The 24,400-nt window shown below is 38.6% G+C and overlaps 1 protein-coding gene across 2 annotated transcripts in view; it reads left to right on the forward strand.

Moving 5' to 3' along the window:
- TOX (thymocyte selection associated high mobility group box) overlaps nucleotides 1–24,400 on the forward strand; it is a 332,079-nt gene that overhangs the window by 304,269 nt on the left and 3,410 nt on the right. For both annotated transcript variants that reach the window (XM_055129140.1, XM_055129141.1), the window contains exons 6-7: nucleotides 3,875–3,955; nucleotides 17,506–17,892. In XM_055129140.1, the coding sequence (XP_054985115.1) occupies nucleotides 3,875–3,955; nucleotides 17,506–17,892 (468 nt within the window). The remainder of the gene's footprint in view (nucleotides 1–3,874; nucleotides 3,956–17,505; nucleotides 17,893–24,400) is intronic.

The following is a 24,400-nucleotide window of genomic DNA, read 5'->3' on the forward strand; positions in this document are numbered from 1 at the left end:
AATAGAATGGATTGCTTGAGGAAGGATAAAAAACTAACATTTTGAAATAATATATTTTATTAGAAGTTTTTCTTAGTGTATATTGAACTGCTTATTTTAATTTAGGATTATTAACTTATAAAAACTTCTGTATATGCTGGCATCTAGAACATCTCAGAAATGATTTAGTGAATCATAAGATTATATCAACAGAATTTGGATCCTCTGAAATTGCTATTTAATGTTTATCTACATATGTTTTGGTTTGGTCATTATCTATATTTTAGTTTAACTACTGAGATGCAATTCTTAGATACAATATGGTAGCTTTCTTAGAATAACAAACCACAACATATAACTAAGTTAGGACAGGATGAATCCAAGTGTTTGGATGAGCTGAGGAAAATGATAAATGATGTATTATGATTTTTAAATCCTCATCTGGCCAACTTTGCACTTTATTTCAAACAGCTGTAGACCATTTGGTAGCCATTTTGTAGCTCAAGCAAGTACTAATATTTACTATATGAATCACATATCTTTAAAATATTTGTCTTTCCCCTGAAAGAGAGACTGTTTCGTTCCCAAAGTTAACTTTGACATAAATCAGACCCATCCTCGGCTAGGTTAGAATGCTTGGTCATTTCAGTGAGTCATTCATTGCCAAATGCAGTCAGCATCATCTTTGTTCCTGTAAGACTTTTTCCATCCATGAACATAGGTTTTGAGAAACGTTTCACTGATGACTTTTAAATAGCTGTTCTAAAGTAGTAATTTCCTACCCTTTCACCTGTATGTGGAATTCTTACATATTTTTATCATTCTCTGGTATAGTTGGGAGGTATTTCCTTTTTTTCCATCCAACATTTCTTTCAAATACAGAATTCAAAATGCATCCTTGCACAATTTTAGAAGCTAGAATTAGAAAGACATATTGGGTATATAATATTGAAACCATTAGGTAGTTCTCAAAGGTGCAGGTTCTAAATCACTGTCAGGGAAACTCCTCAGATTTTAATTCCATAGTGGTTACTCCCCTTTAAACACAATTACAGATATATACATCTGAAATGACTGCCCTTTGAATCTTCCCTGTAAACATCTGCAGCTATTCAGGAGAGCGCTGATCCATCAGTCCACATAATGCATCGTGATGAGCTTACTCTTCTCTAAAGTGGCATTTAGGCACTTATATGATGATCCCACATAGCTGATCATCAATAGCCAATAGGGAGCCATTTATAGAAAACAAGGCAGTCTGAATGCTAGTCAGGTATTCTGTAACAGCATCGATCCTCAGTTGAATCCAAGAAGCATATACTTAGTTAGAAATACCTTTCTTCCACAGGTTTTAGTCAACAAATTTCAGGAAAGTTAACACTTTGTATGATGTTAAGATGTTGACTAGGAGAAGCCAATAGACAATACCACCATAGCGATTTCATTGCGCTTCCGGTAGAAACCAAATACAAGAACGGTGACAAATCCTACAGTAAGCACAATATTGTGCTTTCAGCTGCTTCTTAGAAAATGATGTTTAGGGAAATAATATGAACCATTGTGTGCTTCATCTTTGGAACTTTAACAAACCCTATTTAATTTGATGGAGGAAGGGGGAACAGCGAATTGGAATGGCATAGTGGGGGAAAAATAAAGGAACTGTTTTGAGTTCACAAACCACATACTACCATCAAAAAAATATTTGCAAGTATATGCTTCAAAATCCTGATTAGGAGTTCCTTCTGTGTGGAGAAGAAAACCTTAAATTTTTAAGTAGTAAAAGAAAATGTAAGCATTATCAGTTATAGGTCACTATAAAATGTAGCTTGGAAAAGAGTTTCAAGGAAAAATCTATAAACAGAGATCTGCCTCACAAAAATATTTATATATAAATCAGTGAAAAGCAAAAGAGCCTGGTATTTCTGATTATGGTTAAACCAAGGCATATAATGTATATTCAGAGGCATTTGCTGTACACTAGCATTTGTTTTACCTATAAATTTCCTAAAAAAGAATCTGAATCTGATTTTCAATAATTAGCTCAGCAAATTAAGAATACTCTTGTATTACAACCACAGGATTCATTGACTTCACAATTCACTGTATCACTGTCATCCCATTGATCATCGATTTGCTCAAGCGTGCACCAGTAACGTCTCCATTATGAGACTTGTTGTTACTGTTTTTTGGCATACTGAATATGCCACAGGGAGCTTGCCAGGCTCTGCTGTGCGGGCAGGATACTCTCGGTAGTTTGCCCGGCTCTCCAAGAGGGATGGAAGAATTGAACCCGGGTTGGCCGCATGCAAGGCAAACACCCTGACCACTGTGCTATCACACCAGCCCTGAAAAAATAAAAAGCATTTCAGTTTCTTTGGTTTCATAATTAGCAAAAATGGCAGGTTATATGATCGTATATATTAATTGCCTTTTTATATGCCAAGATATCAAATATAAAAAAATTGAGTTGAAGGGCTTCCTGAAAAAGCGGAAGCATTAGCACGTTGATTTCATGGGGTCTTTTATAAGTTTATTGACAAGGTTAGTCCGTGTTTTCCTTATGTAAAATATTCTGCTTTGATTAAAATAACCATGAATAAAGAAGATTTCTCACATCTTGAATTTCACAGTTTGGGATCAAACTCAGCAAGCCACCATCAAGATAAGAAGCCATAAATTGAACTCCACTGCTGATTTTGACAGATGTTTGGTCTTTAGACATAATTTTTATTTCACTTCTCTAATTCTAAAGTCACTATTCAATCCTTACCTATATCTAATTTTGAGCTCAGCATTGCAGAATATTCACCAAGCCCCATTTCCTGCTGTGAAATTCAAAGTGTGGGAAACTTAAAATAGTTATATCAGTGAAAATACATTTCTATCACAGTAAAAGTTGGTGTCTGTGGGTGTATGGTTCGGGGGGAGTTATTTAGGACTTATTTCAAAAGAATATCAAAAACAGACTGCAAAGCCTTGAAGGAATCAACATAATAGTAGCAGACAACCATGTGTGTTCACTTTGCTAATCTTTCATTCTCGACTTTAATGATTCCTTTCTGTATAACATAGCAATGTGACCTTTAGCATACTACCAAGTCGGGTTTCAATACTTGGGCTCATATTAGGGCGATTTTACCTTGATTTTCAAGATGAGCCCCTCTCAAAAATGAAAAGCTTCTGTAAACTGAAATTAATTTAGAATGTTTTCAACTTTTCACAATGAGGTATCTACAGACCTCTGTCATGAAGCAGTTTCTCCGCAGAGGGCAGGGCAGCGGCTGCAGAGAAGGCTGTGCGTGCAGTCTGCTGCCCTTCCTGGTCTTCAGTCCTTTCCTCGTTTGTCTTTGACTGCTGTGACTGATTCCTGGATCTTTGAAACTAAAGCTTCAAGGCTCACAGTTTTAAGTAGTGATGAACCTACTAAGTCTAGAACTATTCCTTTGATACTCTTATTCAACAGAATTGGTCATCTTATAATTCTCTCCTCCTTTTTATATTTAGCATAGCACGTATATATATATCCAGGTTTGAATGCTCTGTAGAATTATCTGATCATGGCATAAATATGAATGGCCTCTCCACTCACATGTGGTTTCCCTGGGAATCTTCCTCAACAGTACCTTTCTGAGCCTACTTCCTTTAGGCTTAAAGTAACCCAGATAAATTCTGTCACATGGTTTATGCAAAATAGAAATGTTTGCTGTTGTTAATTTTCTTTTCTAGTCAATTTTCATGCCTCTAAAAAAATCTGTTTTAGTGAGAAAATATAACCTTGGGGATGATTTATATTATTATTATTATATTATACAATTGTATATATGTGCAATTGTATTTCTCAGGAAACAAAACCGATGTGCTTTCTAATTTAAAACTCTCTTTGTTGTTGTTACAGGTCTATAAAAAGAAAACCGAGGCTGCAAAGAAGGAGTACCTGAAGCAACTAGCAGCATACAGAGCCAGCCTTGTATCCAAGGTAACAATGTGGTAATGTGGGTATTGTGGGGGATTATGGCCATCTCACTGAGGACTAAGGTGATCATTTAAAAGCACAAAGATCATTTCAACTTTCCTGCACTATCATTTTTGTCTAAAACATTCAGTCCTAAGTAAAGATACATGCCATAAAAATATTTTTCACATTTAAATGGCTCTGAAAATACTTCCCCCAATTTTTATAAAATAGTGTATACTTATAACTCACGGGTTTTGTGGATTAGTTACAATGCATGCTAAACCCTGAGCCGACTGTTTATTCTTATTACACTCTTACATTCCCTTCTCCCACAATACCTGGTCTCTTGGCTAACAGTGAGATTCCAACTCAATGACTACATTACACAATCATGATGATGTTTACCTGCCCACTACCCAATAGCATCATTTTATTTGAAAATTAAGCACAATTTTAAAATATTTTATGCTTTTGAATTTTTTAAAAAAAATAAAACCCTCCTAAAATACTCAGAAGATAGTTATGGGGCTGGAGCGATAGCACAGCAGGTAGGGCGTTTGCCTTGCACACGGCCGACCCGGGTTAGACTCCCAATATCCCATATGGTCCCCTGAGCACCGCCAGGGCTAGTTCCTGAGAACAGAGCCAGGAGTAACCCCTGTGCATCGCCAGGTGTGACCCCAAAATCAAACAAAACAAAACAAAATAAAAATGATGGTTATGCTTGGTCTTGAGTTAGGAAAGAGATATTTTCCTTTATGGTGAGACACAGGTTGATACCTTTAAGTACATGAGTCAAGGCCAGATTTGTATATTACTTGGTTTATTGTGGCTTGGGGCCCTAATTTCATTCCATTCACCAATGAAAAATACTTTCTCTTTTATCCACAAATAGTAATTTCCCTTCTAACATCTCTAAGGTACTCATATTTATTACATTTTGCTGAGTAAAATATATACAAATACAATGATGCAGAGAAGAATAAAGAGCACAAAATACAAATTCTTGAGACATTTTGACACTCTTCTAATCCAACTTTATGTCTCACTTGTAAGCCATCATACCATAAACAAAACTGTACTCTCTTCCTTTGAATCTCACACTTTCTGATTTATCAAACTCCTTTTGCTTTGGTTTATGGCCACACCTGGCTGTGTTTAAGACTTACTCCTGATTCTGTGCTCAGGAGTCTCTCCCACTGGATCTCCGGAGACACTGTGTGGTACCAGGGATTAAAATCAGGTTGTCAGTTCACAAGGTGTCCTACCTATTGTACAATCTCTCCAACCCAAATCTAACTCCCTTTGAAGTGTTTTCTGATGTTACAATCTGTAAATTTCTGCAATTCATTATAAATATGGCTGAAAAAGAAAATCTAGGGCCTGAACTATTACATCCCCAAGTCATTAGAATTCCACATACAGGTGAAGGGAGTGAGGGAAGAGTTAATACCACCAAACAGATACGTATAAATCATTACTAAAACATTGCTCAGAAGTGTTTCTAAAAACTTATAAATGATAAAGTCTTCTACTTGTATTAAGCAAAGTATTGATATTGAGATTACCAAGAATAGTACTGTCAAAGTGTGAGGAGAAATTTTTTAATGAATCTCTCATATATTATCTAAGGTTATATGTTATAAATCCCTTTTTGGGTGCTTTAGAACTTTAGTGAGAGCAATTGATGTATGAGAAAATCAGAAACTAGTCATAATCCTAATTCAAAGTATTCTGGTTAATGGCATGCAGACTGCCAGAAAGCTATAACACTAAGCTTTGACTTCAAAACAAGTATCCTCAGATTTGCTCTTAGCTGCGACTTTTCTTACTATTCATTTTCAGAGTTGCAACTCTCTAATATATAGGGCAAAATCAAGCACATTTTTTATAGCTGACTCTAACATGTTTTTCTCTCTGGAAATTTAGAGTTTTTCTGAAACAATTGCATACCTGTTTATATACATCTATTATGTGTATATGAATTGCAAGTTACAAATACCCTATTCAGGTTGGGAAAATACTACTCTAATTTTGTGACTGGATATTTACCATAAAAGCTGCCAAGCATGTGGAGAAAATTTACCAGCATACCTCCCATAATACAGCATGGAAATATATAAAAATTCACTTCTCCTCTATTTTAAATAATGTCAAGGAAAATAATAGCCATTTACATCTGTACTTTTTTTTGTGGTTTCCACGGATCTAACTCAGGACCTTATGTCATAATTTTTTGAAGTATATTATTAATTGTTTTCCTACTCTAAAAGATCTAAAATGTTTGTGCGATTTTATTAATAGTTTAGTGATAGTTCCAGAAAACCATGGTGTGCCACCCAAGCTCTCATTTTAATTTGTTACCTCACTCTCACATTCATGTGGCAAATTGCCCTGGGTCCAGGTTGTGTCAGATAAGAAGAGAATACAGAGAATAGCCAGGTTTGTCTATTTGCAGCTGGTACAGAGAAGGGGACATGACTGTGGCTGCATCTGGGTGAATGAAGGGAAGATAGTTTCAGAGGAAGCTGGGAAGAATGTTGGGAGCAAAAGCACAGAGGCCTTGCAGAATGATAAAAGGAGCAGATTAAATTCTCAGTGTAATGAGAAACTGATTTGTGAGTTTCCACAGGATCAGACTTAACGTTTTTCCAAGTTCACTTTCTATGAATGGTTAGCTTAATTTTCACACTGTATATCTGAATCAATGTAAGCTTGGCTTACCAACATTTTACAAGGGAGGAATGTATAGGTGCTAAGTGCCAGCATCAGAATAACTTCCCAATGGCCCTGCACCTTTTAAGTTCTCACAGTGTGCTTTCCTAGAACTTTCTCTGTCCTGTGACTTGTGACAGAATACAGACTTTCTCAGGGCCGAAGCGATAGCACAGCGGGTAGGGCGTTTGCCTTGCACGTGGCCGACTTGGGTTTGATCCCAGGCATCCCATATGGTCTCCCCAGCACCGCCAGGAGTAATTCCTGAGTGCATGAGCCAGGAGTAACCCCTGTGCATCGCCGGGTGTTACCCAAGAAGAAAATAAAAAATAAAAAATACAGACTTTCTCTACTCTAAGGTCACGGTGGGCAATGGAAACTTTGCCTAAGCACTAAATGTATTTTTTTAACTACTTTCTGGCAACTTTGATTTCCTCCCCCAGGATGACATATTCGGGCATCTGCTTTTCTCTCTAATGCACAGGTTCACCAAAGAAAGCTTCCAGTTCCTTGGCCAATAAGATCTTCCCCTGGCTGATTTGCCTCCGTCAAGTCTCACTGCTTGCACTCTAGGCGGTGCTCTGTGTCCTTTCTGCCGCCACCATCCCCGGGCCCCCCCCCCCCCCCCGCCCCACCACACCTGTTACATATCAGGCCCAGGGCTGGCTGCTGAGAGCACCGTGATGAATACAATAGATCAAAGTAAAATACTGTGTGATACTTGAAAGGTTTGGAACTACAGTCTAAAATTAGCTGCTTCTTCCTGAACATAATCAAAAATAGAAATAGCTAGTGAATATTGGCTCCACTTATGAAACTGTCTTGATAGACTTAACTACACTTCTCCTCTTTCAATTATTTTTTTTTGCTTAAATGTACTATAGACAATGTAATTCAGTGTTTTCCTAAAGTAAGTGAAGCTGTCTCCACTAGTGGGGATCAGTGGATTCATGCGGTTTGTTCACTTACAGCAGGGGCCCCTCGGGGTTGTGTTCTCTGGAAGGGGGGCCAAAGGTCAAGAAAGTTTGGAAACCTTTGATCTCATCCAACATATTGAACCTTACTCCAGGCTTGAGTAAGTTAAAACTCTCCCCAAAACAGTAAAGCTCATCCCTAGGAAATGAATATTCTAGCCTTCATATTTCCAAGTGGCAACCGTAATACATTCTCTGTAGGGATTTTTTTCCCCTTCAGAGCACAATTATAAATAGAATCTTGCTATTTAGTATCTTGTTTTTTAGTAGCTGTCATGTGCTATGCACTGAACTAGGCATTTTAAGCGTATTTTGATTTGCCATTCCCATGCACAATAAAGCCAAATTTAACACCATTTTCTAGGCAGTCTCTGAGCAGACATTATGTGAGTTGTGGACAGTAAGAGTTGAGAACGGCAACATCACTCAAGGCAATGCCCCTCTCTCTTGTTCAAAGCTTGTCAGTTTTTCTTTATACTGTGTGGTTGTCAGATATTTAAATCTTTAGACCCAGGACCCATGATTCCCAGTAAAATTCTATGTCAACTCTTACAAATTAAATAATGCGTGAGCCAGAGTAATAGAACAGCAGGCAGGGCACTTTCGGAATCCCCTGTGGTCCTCCAAGAGTGATCTTTGAATGCAGAGCCAGGAGTAAACCCTAAACATTTCTGGGGGTGTAACCCAAAATCAAAATAAATGAAAGAGGAAAAAAAAAAAGAATGAGAGAATGGTTGTTCAGTGAGGCAGAGGGCTGGAAGGCTACTTCCTTATTCGCAGAGTGGGGCCTAATACCCTCATCAGAACCTGGGAACTGCAGGGTGCTTGGAAGACCCATTTCTGGGCCAGGCCAGTCCCTGGAGTTCAGCATCTGCCCAGTGAAGGGTGCAGGAGTGTCTCAATCATCAAGTGTCTCAGCACAGTATTGGGCAGACTCTGGGATCACCCATTCCGTTTAAGGCTCTATAGTATAGAGGAGATTGTTGCAAAGATTTGGGAGGAAAAAGTCATAGAGGTAACTGAAAAAGAAGGTATAGAAGGGGGCTGGAGCCATAGCACAGTGTGTAGGGTGTTTGCCTTGCACGTGGCTGACCTGGGTTCGATTCCCAGCATCCCATATGGTCCCTCAAGCACCACCAGAAGTAATTCCTGAGTGCAGAGCCAGGAGTATCCCCTGTGCATCGCCGGGTGTGACCCAAAATGAAAATTAAAAAAGTATAGAAGGCAGAAACCATGAAGAGAGAATTTGAGGCGAGTAAGCCTGAAAAGTAAGGGCTTGAGCTGTTTGGCAACCTCATGGCCCTCGGACTGCGGGCAGTACCCACCTGTGCTCGATCATCTCTGACTCTAGAGTAAGACAAGAATCACATCAGCCTAAATGACTTTATTCTTAACACAGGATATTTCTCAGCCCCTGAATTGCTGGAGTAAATAATTTTTTTAGAGAAATTTTAAAAAGCAGTGCGCAATTGTTTTAAAAAGTAAGGGTGTTTAAATATGGCTAAGGGATCTATCTTACAATCTGGATTTCCTGGAGACATGTTGCAAGACCTCTAAAGTCCCCTAAGTTGCACAGAGAGGGTCCTCAGAAAACAGAAAAGTCCATTGGCCCTGGCAACAGGCGGATCTGGGTTCAAATTCCAGACTTCCCGCTTCCTCACCGCATGTCTTCACACAAATAACTCTGTAGCAAAGAGCCTCTAAGGAGAATAATCCAGGAACCAACAACATAAGCTGTCCTGAAGGCGAAGGCTTCCTGGTTTCAGCAGTTTTACCCACTATTTAAGATCTTTTTGGGTCGGGCTATTAAGTAGAGCTTAAGGATATATAGGGTTTTTTTCCATAGACTGAGAAATTTCTGGTCATGGCTCTCAATTATTAGGCTGAAAACAATGTATAACTTTAAAGCAGTGGAACTAGTTTCATTTTACCGCATAGACCAGGATTTATATTCCCAAAATGAGTGTTGCATTCAAAGTAGTCACTTTGTGAGGCTACAGACTTATTCTATTATTGCTCCCAGAGTTCAGAAGATTTTTTGAAACTGCTCTGTTAGAGCTGCCGTAAGAAAAAGTTTATGAGCCACATTATAAAATCAATCTTGTTACATTGTTTTCACACCTCATTCTTTTTTCCTAAAATTCACCCAGATATATCCTACAGACTTGGCTTCAAGTGACTATTAGCTGTTTTCCAAAATCACATTCACCATCAAAAGACAAAACGTTGTCTGAGGTGGTGTAGAGCAGCGTCCCAAAGGCTCTGAAGAGTTCAACCAAAAGCAACAGCACTAAAGGAAACCTATTTTCTCAGAAGTACCAGCCTCAAAGGAGACATCATTTGGATGAGCATCATCTGTCATGTTAAATAAATAAAAGTAGATTCATGACTTTAAGGTCAAAACAAATCTGAGGTTTTGTTTCTACCTTGAGTTGGGGGTGCCAGAATTTATAGAGGCAAATGGAAGCAACTTTAGGTACTTAACAACATTAACTTACATGAGGAACGTTCTTGTTTGTTCTCACCAACAGTAAAGAACTATTATTTCAATTAGCTATATAAAATCTAAACAAAAAGAGTGATTTTTTTTTTTATAGGATGAGGCAACTTTAAGAATTCATGTCATGGAGAGCTAATGAGACACATACCTAGTCTGAGTTTGAAAACGGGATGGGTCATTTTATGACTGTTAACATAAAATTTGCAGCTCTGTAAGCCCAGATTGTGGTTGAAAGATAATAAAATCTCATGCTTCAGGGTATAAGTTAATCACCTGCAAGGACCACAAAGAATTTTCTTTCCAGAAGTAACAGTGCACAATGGAGTAGGTGCATAAATTTTGTTTAATTTCCAACACATTGAGTATTGGTCAGTACTAAAAGCAAAAATCAAATTAGATGGTCTATTAATCTGATTTGGTTCAGCAACTCCTATATTGTCACTTCCATTGAGTTTTATGTTTTGTGTTTATACTTTGCTATTTTAAATAACAATTGCTTTGCCGATATTTCATTTTTATAGTGCTTATCAACCCAGAATAGGGGTCTTTATATACTGCAGTGTTATCTTCATTATATAAAATGAATGGGATTGAAACTATGTTGTGTTATCAACAACTTGGTAAGATAGCGGTGTCTTAAGGGTTATAGACTCTTAAGATCTTTAATTCCTTTGGGGCACATTCTACTTAGAGAATCAGAAAATCTATCCCACACAAACATACCCATTTTTTCTTATCAAACATATATATTAAAGTCAGTCTCCCAAAAGCAATGTGGACATAGAACTTATTCAGAATCTAACAACAAAAACATATTTTTCCTCAGAATGCCAAGTTTGGGGGTCAATTTTCAGATATATATTGGAAAAATCACATTTGTTTGGTGACTGATAAAAAAAAACATCATTAAGTAAAAGTAATTGGTCTGCAATCTTATAGTTTTGTTTTGATAGTTTAATTGGAATAAAATGACAGTGAGATATATTAAATTTATTATTTTTTTCTATTCCTGTTTAACCATATTTTGAATTTATGACAGTTTGCAGTTGAAATGCAATTATTTTATCTATAGTACAAAATTATAAAAAAACAACTGTGTAATTAATAGATGGTTTGTTATATTAACTTGCTTAAGAATTAATCAGTAATGAAGCTAGAGGCAGGATTGTTTTTCCCTGTTATTTTACTAATTCCTAAATAAGTGGATCTTTACACAAATACACAAATTCTCAAAATATGGTTGAAACACCATAAGTTTCCCTGTCTGCCATCTACCAGAGATCCTCCAGGAAATGCAGAGTAGGGAAACTCCAAGGACAGTGCCCTGGCTTTTGATATCTCTTCTCTTCAGGAATGGTATAGTTCACGGTCACACCAAGGCAGATATCAGTCTGATACTCTATGGATTTTCAAAGATGTCAGATCTTGCATCACTTTCTGGAAAGAGCAGTGGCATGACTCATCGTGTCTTGGTCAATAACTACATAGAGTCTCTTCAAGAAGTTATTCAGTCATTTAGTAGCTATGTATTTTGTTCTCTGTGTAATTTGCATTGTGACAGAGGCCAGTGACCTAGAGATTGATGTCCCTTTATATGTAAAAGATCCTTTCTTTGATCCAACCTGTGTTGGAGAACTTAGGCACATGGCTAATCTTGTTATAGTCAGCAATTAGAACGTACAAAGAAAACATGAAACTTTCCAAAATTCTCCCTCTGTTAAAATTATATCTAAAAACTTATGTTTTAAGTGTTGTCTAAATTAATTGTCTTTGAAAATCTAGTTAGACTTTGCATAGAGTCTTTCTAGTGATGAAATTTTATTAATATTTGACCTCTGTAGACTTAAGTATGGAGAAAATTAATGACTAAATGTCCAGATAGACAAGATCTTTATGTTTATCTTAAGGAAAGAGCCTTTAAAACTTTGATGCATCTATACAACGGAATACTATGCAGCTGTTAGGAAAGATGAAGTCATGAAATTTACTTATAAGTGGATGGTCATGGAGAGTATCATGCTAAATAAAATGAGTCAGAAAGAGAAGGACAGACATAGGATGACTGCATTCATTTGTGGAATATTAAAAAAAAAAAAACATAATATGAGACTGACACCCAGGGACAGTAGAGACAGGGCCAGAAATGTTGCTCCATGGTTGGAAGCCTGCCTCATGAGCTGGGAAAGAAGGCAAGTGGGATAGAGAAGGGATCACTAAGTCAATGATGGTTGGAGAGATCGATCAAGGTGGGAGATGTATGCTGAAAGTAGATAAAGGACCAAACGTGATAGCCTCTCAGTATCTATATTGCAAACCATAATGCTCCCAAATAGAGAGAGAGTATGGGGGGAATTGCCTGCCATGGAGGCAGGGGGAGTGTTGGGGTGGAGTGAGGGAGGGAGGATACTGAAAGCATTGATGGTGGAAAATGTGCATTGGTGGAGTGATGGTTGTTCGATCATTGTATGACTAAAACTCAAACATGAAAGCTTTGTATCTCACGGTGATTCAACTAAAAAAAATTGTTTTTAACAAAAGAGACTAGAGATGGCAATATAGTACCTCAAATCAGGTTGCTAATTCTAGGTGTGTGTAAGTCTATAAGTATACATCTATCATGGATTTGTGGACAAAATGTTATTGTTTTTTAATATATAATTTGTTTCTTTTGAACTCAACAATGAGGAAAACCATTAGTAGGCCTATGTGTTAGCTATTCTGTAATGTAATTGGGAAGGTACCAACTTCCTAATTCCTGTAGGAAATTGTATCACCAGCCTTAGCTTAGTATATAATACCCAGATATATAATATGCAGATAGTATTCAAGTAAACATGAAGCAGTGGATTATTTTAATATTACACATGGATGCACATAATTTAAATATGCATTTTTTTCTTTGCTTTTTGGGTCACACCGATGATGCTCAGGGTTTACTCCTGGCTCTGCACTCAGGAATTACTCCTGGCGGTACTCAGGGAACCATATGGTATCCCAGGAATCGAACCCGGGTTGGCCTCGTGCAAGACAAATGCCCTACCCTCTGTGCTATTGCTCCCACCCCTAAATATGCATTTTTGAGCAATAAAATTCCATTTATTTGAAGCAGGTACTAAAACTAAATTGAAATGTAGATTCTATCTCCTGTTTTAAAGATGTATTTGTAATTTATTAATTCTTCCAAACTAGTATTTTCCACTTGAGACTATGCCCATGAAATGGCTCCACTCGTTTGTGGAATATAAAATAATATGAGACTGACACACAAGGACAGTAGACACAAGGACCAGCAATATTGCCCCATAGTTGGAAGCCTGTCTCATGAGCTGGGGGAGAAGGCAGCTGGAATAGAGAAGAAAGAGATCACTAAGACGATGATGGTTGGAGGAACCATTCAGGATGGGAGATGTGTGCTGAAAGTAAAGGACCAAACGTGATAGCCTCTCAGTATCTGTATTGCAAACCACAATGCCCGAAAGTAGAGAGTCTGACATGGAGAGAGAGGCGGGGGTGGGGGTTATACTGGGGACATTGGTGGTAGAGAATGTGCACTGATGGAGGGATGGGTGTTTGATCATTTTATGATTGAAATTCAAACTTGAAAACTTGTAACTTGTAATCTCATGGTGGTTCAATTAAAAAAATAAAAAGAAAGAAATGACCCACTGAGAAAAGATTTCTGTAATCTTCACTTGGAAATTTACCACACCCAAAAGCCCATCTACAAAGGCACCCTCTGAACTTCATGTAACCCAGTGCAGTTTTTCACATATATTTTACTATCGACCCTACTTTTGTGAAAACTTAGTTTTCCACAAATCCTCTCATATGCATTATGGAAAATATGTTTGTTAAATGGGCAAAATGAGTGATGAGTGTTGTACCTAGAACTGCTTGCCAGAACTGACTTCTGGCCCATAAAATTTAGGCTTGCACCTTGCTAAGCATCTTTACTCATTAGACCCATTTTATCCTAAATGTAGTATAATTATTTGTCTTTAGAGTTAGTCAACAATTGTGTCTGTTTAAATTGCATTGGGGTACCCCATGCATTGTGTGTGTGAGGCTCAGTATTCAATCCCTGGCATTGCCAAGCCTTCTGAACACATAATGTTGACACACATAGAATGACTTTTGAGCCAATTGATGCAGTACATCTTATTTTGACGTAGAACTAGGCACTGCCTAGATAATCTGAATTAACTCATTTGGCCCTTTTCTTTAATTATTTATGACTCTTCAGATCAACAATTACAGTTTTAAAATGGAAAACTAAAAAAAGAAAATCATCTAGGTACTGCATTTAATAAACTTTCAGGTCTAAAGCCTCCTCTTGAGAACTTTCTGGACCATTGTGTTTTTTAAATGAAATTCATTTTCTTTAGAGGAGAGAGATTCATATTCAAAACAGAAATAGAACACAGGCTCCCAGAGAGAGTGAGTGAGTGAGTGCCCCATAAGGTAAAAGAAAGGAATTGTATATCTCAGATAATTACGCAATTCAGGTGGAGATGTGGGCCACCTCCAAAGATTGAAAAAACACGCCTGTGAATCATTTTTTTTACCTGGTGTATTAACAAGGAAGGTAAGGGGTTGGAATGTCTACATTTATTTCAGAGGGCTGCATCTGGGCCAGAGAGAGAATAGCGGGTAAGGCACTTGCCTTCTACACAGCTGACGCAGGTTCAATCCCTGGCTCCACATTATGTCCCCACTTCCCACACACTCAGCACCAGGAGGAGTGATCCCTAAGCACAGAGCCAGAAATAAACCCTGAGCACAGCTAAGTGCGATCCCAAAACAAAAACAGAGGGCTGCATCAGTAGGGACACAGAGAAACATTTGGTAGGAGAGGATTCTTTGGAGGAGCCTAACGTTCTCTAGGCATACCTTACTGTATGCTATTCATGGTGTATGGAGCAGTCAGTCTAACAGGAATCCTACTTTTCATGCTTTAACGGTTGTCAGTTGTGTCTTTCTATGGCGAGTATGTAGGGCTGACAGTTCACATACCCGTCCGTGCCTCCTTTCCTCAAGTCAGTACACATATGCGGCAGATTCTGTTGTGGTTTTCACTTCATTTTCCCACTTTGAGGGTGCACGGTGAGTGATGAGTTGTGTTGCTAGCAGTGTTCTAGGCTGACTTGTGAAATGAAGTTTCCACAATGGCTTTCACATGCCATCATATGTGACAGCCCAGTTTCATAACATGCCTGTCAGGTGGGCTGGTGGAGTTGCAGAAAGCAGGAAGACCTTGGGATGACCCTGTGGTGCAGAGAGTCATGAGAAATTTATTTTTACCTATAAACTGAACAAAGTGACATTAAGGTCACAGCGTAAGCCATACATGCTTCTTTACAACTGTTGTCTAAAAAAGTGACTCCTTTTCTCCAGAAACCCATTTTGACATTTTCTTTCTCCATCTGGTTCCTCCTTTTTTTTTTTTCCCTCTATTTTATCAGCCTTTTCCCTTCAGCAAAATCAGAAGTAGGTTCAATCCCAAGAAGAAATGCCTCGGGGTTAATCCTTAATTCTTTTCAGCTCTCACTGAAATGTCTGGGTTTAGAGTCAATTAAAATATTATTAGGAAATGGCCATATCAAGGTGTGAAAAAATTGGGACAAAGTTATATTAATTTATGATGGAGTCTGAAATTTCTAAAAGAGATTATTTTTATCCAGCTCATTACAAAAGATAATTCATCACCAACTTCTTTTTTAAAAATTAAGTTCAATTCTACGAACTCTTTGAAAATACAGTAATGCAATTTTCTGGGCCAAAGAACTAGTTTAATAGGACAAATACATGTTTGTCATGCCAGAGGCCCAGGTTCAAACCCCAACACCACATGGGTCCTGCAAGCACTATAAAAAGTGACCCCAAGAAGAGAGCTAGAGTAGCTCCCAGGACCACCGACTATGGGCCAAAACAAAATACCTCTTTTAATATGGTTTTCTTGACTTGTTAAAGACATTTCAGAACTCTTTTCTTTTATATCAGTTTTTATCAGACAGGGCTAGAGATATAGCACAGCGGGTAGGGTGTTTGCCTTGCACATGGCCAACCCGGGTTCAGTTCCTCCATTCTTCTTGGGGAGCCTGGCAAGCTACCCAGAGTATCCCGCCCGCACGGCAGAGCCTGGCAAGCTACCCGTGGCGTACTCGATATGCCAAAAACAGTAACAAGTTTCACTTGGAGACGTTACTGGTGCCTGCTCAAGCAAATCCATGACAACAGAATGACAGTGATACAGTGACAGTGATTAATCAGACAGATTTGTTTTCTTTATGCAAATATCTAGGCTGAAGTTCTTTGGGAAAATGAAAAGGGGAGAAAACATAATAAAATATCTTTCAAAGTGAGCTATACTCATATTTTGTATTAGAGTGAAATCCATCATTCGACCATTGTCTTAGAAATTATCATTGAGGTAAACAAAAGAAAAGGCATCATAATATGGCTTAAATTTCATCAGATAGAGTTAAGTCTTAGGTAAGTCAAGTTAGAAATAATGGTGGAAGAATTAGCAGATAACAGAAGTAGATAGAAGTGACAGGACCAGGGGCAGTGGGCAGGGCCCTTGGGTACATTGGTGATGTAGAGGAGTGACATGTCTATATATGCAAACCCCAGAGTCAACGACACTGAGCGCATGAGATCAAAACTACAACAACCAAACTTAAAAACAAGCCTGTGGAGGATGGGAGTTGGGGGGTTTTGAAGTGTGTGGGAACCTGGAGACACTGGTGGGGCAAAGCTGACACTGGTAACAGGGTTAGTGCTGGAACATAGTATGCCTAGAACTCAGCTGTGATTAACTTTGTAAATCATGTTGTCTTGATGAATGAAGCAAAAATTGGGGACTAACATGATAGTGACGGTGTGTAGGGCATTTTCCCTGCATGTGACCAACCCAGGTTCAATCCCCAGCACCGCCTGTCTCCTGAGCCCCACACGTGATCCCCGAGGGCAGGATCAGCAGTAAGCCCTGCAAACCACTGGGTGTTGCAAGATTTTTTTAAAAATTTTTACAAAGTTGGGGGCTGGAGCGATAGCACAGCGGGTAGGGCATTTGCCTTGCATGCGGTCGATCCGGGTTCGATTTCCAGCATCCCATATGGTCCCCTGAGCACTGCCAGGAGTAATTCCTGAGTGCATGAGCCAGGAGTAACCTCTGAGTATTACCGGGTGAGACCCAAAAAGCAAATATATATACATATATATATATATATATATATATATATATATATATATACAAAGTATAAAAAATCCTACTGTGTGTTGATTTGGACAAATGTTCAAAAATAAACTCAGTGTCTTGTTTATATAAGACCGTTGCACGTGTATTCACCCCCTAATTCTGTCCTTTGTTCACTCTGCAGAGCTACAGTGAACCGGTTGATGTTAAGACATCGCAACCTCCTCAGCTGATCAACTCAAAGCCGTCCGTGTTCCATGGGCCCAACCAGGCCCACTCAGCTCTGTACCTGAGCTCCCACTATCACCAGCAGCCAGGGATGAATCCTCACCTCACTGCCATGCACGCCAGCCTCCCCAGGAGCATAGCACCCAAGCCGAATAACCAAATGCCAGTGACTGTCTCTATAGCAAACATGGCAGTGTCCCCGCCCCCTCCTCTCCAGATCAGCCCCCCTCTTCACCAGCATCTCAACATGCAGCCGCACCAGCCACTCAGCATGCAGCAGCCCCTTGGGAACCAGCTCCCCCTGCAGGTCCAGTCTGCCTTACACTCTCCTACCATGCAGCAGGCAAGTACATGCGACCAGGGCCTGCCCAAGGCCTGGGGATGAGAGCGGCGGCTGTGTTGTTGTCAGTTCTATGGAAGTGAAGGAGAGGGAATGTGACCTAAAGATGCTCAAGAAATGTCTGCATCTGAAAAATTCAATGCCTAGGCAACATTATATTATATTATATTATATTATATTATTATATCATATTATATCATATTATATTATATTGGGCTGGAGCAATAGCACAGAGGTTGGGCGTTCGCCTTTCACGCAGCCGACCCAAGTTCGATTCCTCTGCCCCTCTCGGAGAGCCCAACAAGCTACCGAGAGTATCGAGCCCGCACGGCAGAGCCTGGCAAGCTACCCGTGCATATTGGATATGCCAAAAACAGTAACAATAAGTCTCTCAATGAGAGACGTTACTGGTGCCCGCTTGAGCAAATCGATGAGCAACGGGATGACAGTGACAGTGACCTAAATTATATTATATTATATATATATATATTTTTTTGCTTTTTGGGTCATACCTGGCAATCCACAGGGGTTACTCCTGGCTTTGTACTCAGAAATTACCCCTGGCAATGCTCAGGGGACCATATTGGGGATGCTGGGAATTGAACCCGGGTTGGCCACATGCAAGGCAAATGCCCTACCCACTGTGCTATCACTCCAGCCCCAACTAATGTTTTATTACCCATGATTTTTTTTTCACTTTGCCTTTTTAACCACCCTTTTTGTTTTCTGCTTCTTGAGTAAAGAACATTTATTATTTTGAGATGCCAACAATTGCTAATATTCTCAGTGTGGTCACAATCACGAAATACCGTTAGTTGTCGATTTCTCAAGCAGGCTCAGTAACTTCTCAATTCGTCCTTTCCTGAGATCTTAGAAGTCTCTCTCTCAGTCTGGTAGAGAATTCTATATATCTACCTATTTATTTATTTCAAAAATTAAAAAGTCTTGATTAATATGCCTGGTGAATCTAATAAATACTACAGAATCAATCAAGCCCTTTTTTGTGGTCAGCAATATCAAATTTGGTACAACCAGAAAAGGTCTAAAATAAATAAATTTTTAAACCCGTCAGATTTCTACATGAATATCTGGCATCTGCAGGGTTTGGAAAAACAGGTTTGGAAATGTTCTTGGCCACTCCCTTATAACATGTAATCTTAGCTTAACTTTCCTTTGAAATTAAGGTTTTCTTTTAGAATTTGGTGTTATTTTAAAATTTCAAAATGGGGAGTAAATGGTATAAGTAAATTGAACATGAGACATTAAAAAATTAACTTACTTTAAAAATTAGGTCATGGTAAAAACTACAAGTCATAGCAAATTTTTCTATCACTTTCATAATCCAATCACTCTTTATTCCCAATGCTATAATGAAATATGCAATTATAGCATTCCTATATAATTTATATCTAGCTCCCCCATGAAATTTGAGTCTACAGTTGGAATAGGATGGTTAGAAAGGAGACAAATGTAGACTCAGATTTATTTTTATAATTATTGGCAGCCTTTCTGAGAGCTGACATCAGCAAACATAACTGTATTACTCTTCCTTTTTTTTTTTTTTGTATTACTCTTCCTTAGCTTTTATTCTCAGATGTAAATTTTATGGAATTATCTAACATTATCTTCGGGTACAGAATCTAAGATTTTGCAGAAATATGTCTATTAGATCAATGCTGGAATTGAAATCCAGGCCTTTATAGAAATAGGAGCCTGAACAAAGAGAGAATACACAGGCATGAATGCACTTAACTTGCACGCATCCTACACTGGTTGGTCCCTGATCCTCAACACCACTTAGTCCCTCGAACATTCTAGAGAGTGACCCCTGAACAAAGAGCCTATGGTAGGCCCCCAGCACTGCCTGAGGACCAACAGCTCCCTGCTTCTCCCCCAAAGACTGGACTCTGAAATTCTGGGAGAGCTGCACCTTACTTTTACCTTTGTGGACAATTTATAGGAAACAGGTGATTCCTAAACATGTAAAGGTTCTTTCTATCTTAGTTGTAAAATTAAATGGTAATGGAGAACACTAGGATTTATCTCTTAACTGAATTCTTCCTTGTTCTCTAAGTAAATGATATTCACACTAGGGACTGGACAGCCTACACAGTGGGTAGGGCACTTGCCTTGCACGCGACCGACCCGGTTCAATTCCCAGCATCCCATATGGTCCCCTGAGCACCTCCAGGGGTAATTCCTGAGTTCAGAGCCAGGAGTAACCCCTGTGCATCGCCGGGTGTGACTTAAAAAGAAAAAAAAAGATATCTACAAATCTCTGACTCACTAGGGAAGAAAAATAGGGAATAGCTGACTTCTGCCATCTTGCCTTATCTGCAGAGATGTTTGTGACCAGTAAGTAATTTCCTAGAATCAAATAACTTTCCATCAGATATAATTCACAAGAAAGGGACACTCTTGGGTGTCTCTGCATTGTAAAAAAAAAAAGGAATGTTCGAGTGAATTATTTGAGAATTAAGAAGTAATTACTGAGCAATACAAATTTCTGCCTTACCTAAAATCGGAAACTTACTTAAAGGTATTGTCCAGCTGAGGACCAATATAATGCTCTTGTGCAAGACTCTTTGTTTTCAGAAGAAAATCATATAAAAGGCACATTATCACCAGTTGAGGGTCAGCACCCTATCCAGAAAGGACAGAGGTTTTGGGTGTTTTTCTTTACCTACTCAGAGTTGATTTTTTTTATCAATCTATACTCACACTTTGGATGATCTGGCTGTGATCCTAAACACATGTATGTAATTTGAGAATTACATAAAGCTTTTTGTGAAAATTTAAGAGATTTTGTTTTCCTGTATAGAATCTTAATTGAATAGGGGAAAAAATAGAATAATTGCATTGAACTAATTATTTACCAATCTTTAAGTTAACTCTATTATCCTTCAAAATGTTGGGAATTTTGTTTGTTTTTGTTATTTTTGTTTCAAGACCCAGGTGTGCTCGGGGCTTACTCATGGCTCTCTGCTCAGGGATCACTAGAGACAGTGCTTGGGGAACAGTATAAGGTGCTGGGAATTGAACGTAGGTCTGCAGCTTGCAAGGCAAATGTCCTACCTGCTATACTATTGCTCTTGCCCCCAATCCTCCAAAATGTTCTTACAGAGATGGTAGAACCTAATTTTGCCTTACACTGATGATAAAAAAAAAAAAAAAGCAAAATGGCATAAACCCAAAATAAATAGCTGCAAAGGTAACTGACATCAATTTTAACCATGTGTTGGTCATGGTGAATAGTCAACAACTGTTGAATGAACAAAGGAGTAAATGTTCAAGCAAAAATAAAAATGTAGATAATATTTAAGTATGAAAAGAAGTTATAGGTTGGCTTATAGAATCTCAATTCCTTGAAAGTTTGATTGTTTTTACTAAGGAGAGATTCATCAAACTAATATAATCTGGGCACTGGCTATGTTCGAGAAATCAAGTCATAAATGAAAACAGGTAATGCAGTCTTCTCGTGGAAGTCTTATCATAGCCAGAAGTAGCAATAGCAGTTGGTGATAAGATATATAAGTGGGTCGAGGCTGGAGTGATAGCACAGGGGGTAGGGTATTTGCTTTGCACGCAGCCAACCTAGGTTTGATTCCCAGCATCCCATATGGTCCCCTGAGCACCGCCAGGGGTAATTCCTGAGTGTAGAGCCAGGAGTGACCCCTGTGCATCTCCGGGTGTGACCCAAAAAAAATAACACATGAGGACCAGCTGCAGGAGGCAGGAGGGATGACAGAGCCCTTTGTCTTTCATCTGGAATGCCTAAGGAAGGTCCCCTGCCTAAGGCTGTCCCAGGAGCCTAAAAATCAGGACTCAGAGCTAAAGTTCCAAGTTGCACCCCTAGCACTATAGTACTCCCACACCCTCACCCAGCCTATAATGCTGATGAACGCTGAGCATCACTAAAATAAGCATCCCAGGCATACATGACCCAGAAGAGTGGCCGCTGGACTCGCGAGCACAACTGGATAGCCTCCATACAAAGTCAGAAGGTGGGAAGGTTGCGAGGGGAATACCAACGTAGCCCTAAGACTTCCTGCAAAGAAGTCGGAGTTGGTGAGGAATACAACTTTACAGATGGAGAGGAGAGTGGAGTAGGAAGAGGGATGGGAGAGTAAAACTGATTCTGTGGTCCTGTCGGGGATTAGCAGCCTGATCCCTGACTGCAAGGACCACAAGCCATATTTGGTCTGAAAGGCAGGACCAAAGAATTCATCACCTCTTGATGTCACTCAGGTTTTAAAAGTCCCAACTGTCTTTTAAAGTCAGTGTTCAAGTCATCAGAATTGGTCTTTCTCCTGTAGACCAGGCTGCAGAGCCAGGTGGTAGATAAATTCAACCTGTTTGATTCATCATCCAAACAACTTTTATCCTGAAGGTGTTTGTGTCCCAGAAATGAAGGCCAGGTTCACGTAATCAAATCCATAGCTAGAAAGAAAAAAAAAATCAATGGTTACTATATTTTAAAAATACTGTTTCATATTCCAGCATTAGTGATTTTATTATTCTTTTGAAAATATATGTATCCTTAAAAATGATTGCATGGTTTCCCAGGAATAATAATTTTGTTTTTCTCTAATAATATTTTATACACTAAATCCATGGATCCTTCTGATTTTGGTTCAGTTTTCTTTTTCTTTTTTTTTTTCTCTTCCCTGTATTGTTGAATGAGGTCAGGAGAAAAAAAAATCATTAATATCTGTCAACTTCCTTTATAACCTTAAGAAAAAAAATCTTTGTATGATATCACACAGACAGATTTTCAATTTCCTTGTGTAATAAACAGCTGCTTTAGGATTTGGGTGTAATTTAAAGGTTTAAAAAAAAAAATCACATTGAGATTGATGAATAAATCAGTTGTGAAGACAAAAACACTGATGCCTGTTGAAAATACCTCTCCAGACAGGCAGGAAATGAAACCAGTTCCCAGTAAAGTGTGGATATGAAGATCCCTGTTTGGCTCGGCTGCTTTTTAGGCCTTGCTATGGTGGCACAACAAGAACTGCTTGGGCTACAGAAATCTAATTAAGGAGCAAATGTCCCTTCTGACATCAAATTAATCTTTATCATGTTTCCTATTTTTATTTCAATCTGGCACCAGAAAATGAAATTTAAAATTCCAGGCATGCTGCAAAACAGTTGGTGATTTTTCTCTTGAGCATTAAAATGCAAAATATTCGGTCCTGTTTAATTAGACTGCTAAGCAAACATTTTTCCAAAAATGTATATCATCATTATTGTTTCATATTTATATCAATAATAAAAATGTAGATAGCTCTAGATCTGACCTCAACATCTCTTTAATTTTCAGAAGCGTGTTTCATTTTGTAAATTAAGTGCAGGCAGAAATGATGTCTACTTCATGATTTGGCTCCATTTTTATGTCAGTCCTTGGTTGTTTTAGTATTAGTGATCTTCTTAGAATCGTTGAAGTTAGCTGAATGTTAACTCTTTGGACTTTTTAGATACTACAAAATTTTATTCTGACACACTTATAGCTACCCAATTAATATCTTACACCAATAAATTAAAAACAAATGTTTCTCTAATATTTTCTTACTCAACCTTAAGGAACCATTTTCATTGGATAAAGCAAGCAGAAAAAAAAAACAAAAATAATCATCTTTTTGGTTTTTGTGGGATTGAGTAAAAGAAGTTGTTTTTCATTTTATGCTTTTGCATATGTTTTCATACCTTCAATGAACTCAAGATCAAGATATTTTTAACCACTCTATTTGGGGGACTTATTTACACTTCAGTTACATTTTATAGTTGTGAAAAAATTCTATATGAATTCAAAACATTAGAAAGGGGACTAGAGAGATAATTTAGTGGTTAATGTATTTGCTTTACATTTTCCAACACCACTTTAATCTCCATCATCACATAGGGACCCCTGAGCTCCACCAGGAGTAATTCTTGAGCACAGTGCCAGGAGTACACCTTGAACACAGCTGGATGTGGTCCAAAATTATGTAAATAAACATATTAGAAAGATCTGACATTTACATATTTGTGCTCTGTAGCCTTTTCGACAGCACCATCAAATGAAATGTCACTGTCACTGTCATCCCATTGCTCATCGATTTGCTCAAGCGGGCACGAGTAACGTCTCATTGTGAGACTATTGTTACTGTTTTTGGCATATCCAATACGCCACAGGTAGCTTGCCAGGCTCTGCCGTGCGGGTGAGATACTCTTCATAGCTTTCCGGGCTCTCCGAGAGGAGATAAAATAAATTTTATCTATTGGAAAACATGACTTACGGAGCCTCTACTATGAGCTGGTCTATGAATATTCCCAGTGAGCAATGCAAGCATTCTGGAATCAAAGCCCTTACATCAGCCCTTAAAACAGGACAGTAATGAAGTTCTTCCCTTCTCTCAAACCTTTTTCTGATGTTTGCCCAGCATCAAACTTGATCATTGTTCTCCAAAGTGAGGGTGAGGGACCCCAAAAACATTCAGCGAAAACACAGAAGTTTCAACTGCAACTGGGG

Source organism: Sorex araneus, chromosome 2 (genome assembly GCF_027595985.1).
Source record: "Sorex araneus isolate mSorAra2 chromosome 2, mSorAra2.pri, whole genome shotgun sequence".
NCBI classification, from domain to species: Eukaryota; Metazoa; Chordata; class Mammalia; order Eulipotyphla; family Soricidae; genus Sorex; species Sorex araneus.